The 3,509-nt window shown below is 31.7% G+C and overlaps 1 protein-coding gene across 1 annotated transcript; it reads left to right on the forward strand.

Moving 5' to 3' along the window:
* Positions 1 to 14: 14 nt before the first annotated feature.
* On the forward strand, positions 15 to 489 carry LOC108371540 (uncharacterized; the record flags this gene model as incomplete). Its single annotated transcript, XM_017627120.1, has 1 exon — positions 15 to 489. A coding segment is annotated over one exon (423 nt), but the record flags the coding sequence as incomplete, so codon positions are not given.
* Between the last annotated feature and the right edge of the window lie 3,020 nt (positions 490 to 3,509).

Raw genomic sequence — 3,509 nt, forward strand, 5'->3', positions numbered from 1 at the left:
ATATTACAAAATCAAGAAAATTTCCAGATAAATATTATTTTTCACGCGACGGACGAGTGAAGATATACACTCCATTTATAGGTTGGCCGGCTTTGTATTTGGAAATGGCTAAGAGAATCAAGAATGTGCCTTATTTAGTCATTAAGGGCACTAAATCTGACTACATTAATGAGGATTCCAATGAAGTAATCGATGTACTGCGCCAGAACAATCCGCACTTCGAATTTCATGAGATTGATGGCACCCATCATGTGCACTTGAATAATCCGTCGGAATGCGCAGCCGTTATAAATCCATTCATTAATGCTCACAGGCCAGCTATGCCCAATAGCTGGGCTGTTGATGACGACGAAACTGTGCTTAGAGGCAATCAAAGTAGAGACCGTAACAAAAATGCAGCCAAGCGGCGACTTAGGTGGCTTAGGAGTAAGCTGTGATGAAGTGGAATATTTTATATGTGTGTAGAGCTTTGAAATTAAAAAAAAATTAATAAAATTGCCTATTATTAGTTATAGATTATTTATATATTTTTACTATCGGCGAAGTCAGTTTGAGGCAAATATGTATGTAAAATGTCCTTTAGAAAAAAATATATGTATATATGTATGTTCTTCTCACACCTCGATTTAGTTTGATTTGTTTCTTCTTGGACAATTTAGAGTTTTGCAAAATTACACTGAGGGGATAAAATATTAAAATCAAATAGAAACGTAATTGATCTTACTATAAAGGTCAACGAAAGTACTGTATATTGGTGAAGTGAATAATCAAGACAAAAACTAAAAAAAAACACATTTAACTTGCATGTTTTGCCTGCAGTGGAATTCGAACCCTGACCATCTCTGGATATCAACAAATTGTGGCATGCATCTTTGTGCACTCAGCTACACCCGGACATATAAATTTGCTTTCAAATGTTGAATATCCATCAACACCACAGCACGCGATTTGTAAGGTTAACATGCACTATGTATGAATGGGTGTGTTGTCACCGCTCTCAGAGCGGCGCTCTGCATGCTTGGGGTGCGTATGCACACTCATATATATACTCAGATGTGAACAGTCAAATACGTGCATAATAAATTTTGTACGAAAATATTATTTTTAAATTTGAACATTTTTAAACGATAATCAAATATAAAGTATTCATTTTTACTAAGCATTATTTCCCTCAGTGTATATATCACTAGCACTCACGATCCAGAAAATAAAGGTCGCGGCATTCGCGGACCGCTAACCCTCTCATCGTCGATTTGACAGCATCCACCCAATCGCTGACGTCATAAAATACTTTTGTTTACATTCACGGTTGCCAACTTAATGCTTTTTGCACCAAATTTAGTGGGTATTCAAAACGCGAACATTTTTGAGTTTGGTGCTTGGTGCGTTTTTGGTGCTTGGTGCGTTTTTGGTGCTTTTGTTTTTAGTTTGAAGACACCAAATTATAAAATCTTAAAAAAATGGAAGCGTGGTAAGCAACTTCAAAAAAATTTAAATAAAATCATGGCACAATCATAAGCGACAACAAAATATGTGGCAGCACCTTCAATCAAGCCAGAAGAAATCGACCGTCGGGCAAGAAACATTCATTTTTATTAATTTGAATCGGCATCCTTACAATATAATTATGTATGCATATAAAGTCCATAAAATACACCAATAAATATTTGGTGCTTTTTCAAATTCAAACCTTGGCAATACTGCCTTTTGTTCGATGCTTCCTCTTTTTCTTGTCGAGTTCGTCTTGCTCTCTCATTCTGGTATTTATTGACGTCACGGCCAGTTACTCTCAGCTCGATTGGCGCAATCTTGTATTCTATCATTCTTGACTAGCACTGCCACATGGAAGTAAATTTGGTACTCGCAACCTGGGGACTTCCAGGCTGCTTCTTTCTGCAAATGATTTTTTTGTGTGTTTGTCTCAATTTCTAGAGAAATCAATACTTTCTGCTCGGACCCACTTGCGGCGAAAGTTTTTCTCCAGGGGGGCTACTCTGTAATGCGATGCGAAAGAGAAATGCGATGCGATAGGCAATCGTCACAGGGTGTTACTTACGATGTATTTGTCTATCGCATCGCATTACAGAGTAGCCCCAGATCAATGGGTTGTACTAAATCCATGGACATACAATATTTGTGAAATGCAAGCTAATAATAATTTAAAAATCCATAGAATTTTTCAACATTTTAGCATCAATTTCGTGGGCTTTATTCATAGTCTTGTTGATTCCTAGCAAAAGTTCATCGAGAGATAAGTAGAAAAATTTGATTTAAAAACATTTCCCCATCCAACAAAAAAAAAGTATTTGTAAAAAGTGGTCATCCATATTTTTTAAAATTAGTTTTAGTCCAAAATAATGTTTTTTTCTTAATATGTTGCAATTACTCGTATCTAATGAAAATGAGGCAATTTTATAATTTATTTCTACAAGAGGAAAAAGTATTTTTCTCAAAGATTTGTTTTTTGCATCCGTCGGCAAATTTTTTATTTGTAATTATGGTAGAAAATGATTTCAAAGTATACAAATTATTATTATAATTATCATTTTTTTATTCCGAATTTTTTTTTATTCCAAACAAATTAAAGTTAATAGTTTGCCGACAAAATTCGTATTACCAAAAATAACTAGTTCTATAAAAAAATTTCGTAGTGGAGAAAAGCTTAGAAATTGTCAAAAAGCAAAAGCGAATTAAAGGCTTTTTCTTTAAAAAATAAATTCATCAAATGGTTGAACTTTTTATTTGTAATTTCGGTAGAAAATTATTTTAATATATACAAATTATAATTTTTTTAATTTTTTTTAATTTTTTTATTCCAAACATTTTTTATTCCAAACAAATTAAAGTTAATAATTTACTGACAAAATTCGATTTACTGAAAATAACTAGTTCTATAAAATAATTTCGTAGTGGATGAATTTAGTTAATAAATAAAAATACTGTGGTATTATGAGTAGGTAAAAAATCACTAGATTTAACGAATTTTTCGATATTACGAATTAGGCGAACAACATACGATTCGTTATATTGAACGTTCACTGTACTTACCAACCCATTTGTTTTAATTAAAAAATATGAAATCTAAGTAAAATTAAAAATTTTATTTTATCTATTTAAAACAAATTTTTTCTTTTTCCCAAAAGGCATTTTTTTTCCTTAAAAGTTCTGCCAAAAATATATTTTTTAAGTCTTCGTAATTTTTTCTAATTTTCTCAAAAAAAGAAAAACATTTTTTTAATGAATGGCAAGTTTAGCCAAAATTTTTTTTTTAATTTTTGGTAAATTCTTTAAATTTGTATGACAATAATTTTTCATTATGAAAGGAGAGGTTTTGGGAAACATGTTTTCTTTGGTCATGAAAGGGTTAAGAAGGCTTTATTTCGAAAATAGTTCAAAAGAGGTTGCCAACTGTTTAACAGTGTAATTAAATTTAATCAGTTATTTTAAAATGAGCTTTATTTTTGGAGTGTTTAACCTGTTCCAAAAATCAAATTCAATTAAAGCAAACA

The sequence above is a fragment of the Rhagoletis zephyria genome, unplaced genomic scaffold (assembly GCF_001687245.7).
Source record: "Rhagoletis zephyria isolate East Lansing unplaced genomic scaffold, Rhagoletis_zephyria_1.1 Rzeph_scaffold_05050, whole genome shotgun sequence".
Classification (NCBI taxonomy): domain Eukaryota; kingdom Metazoa; phylum Arthropoda; class Insecta; order Diptera; family Tephritidae; genus Rhagoletis; species Rhagoletis zephyria.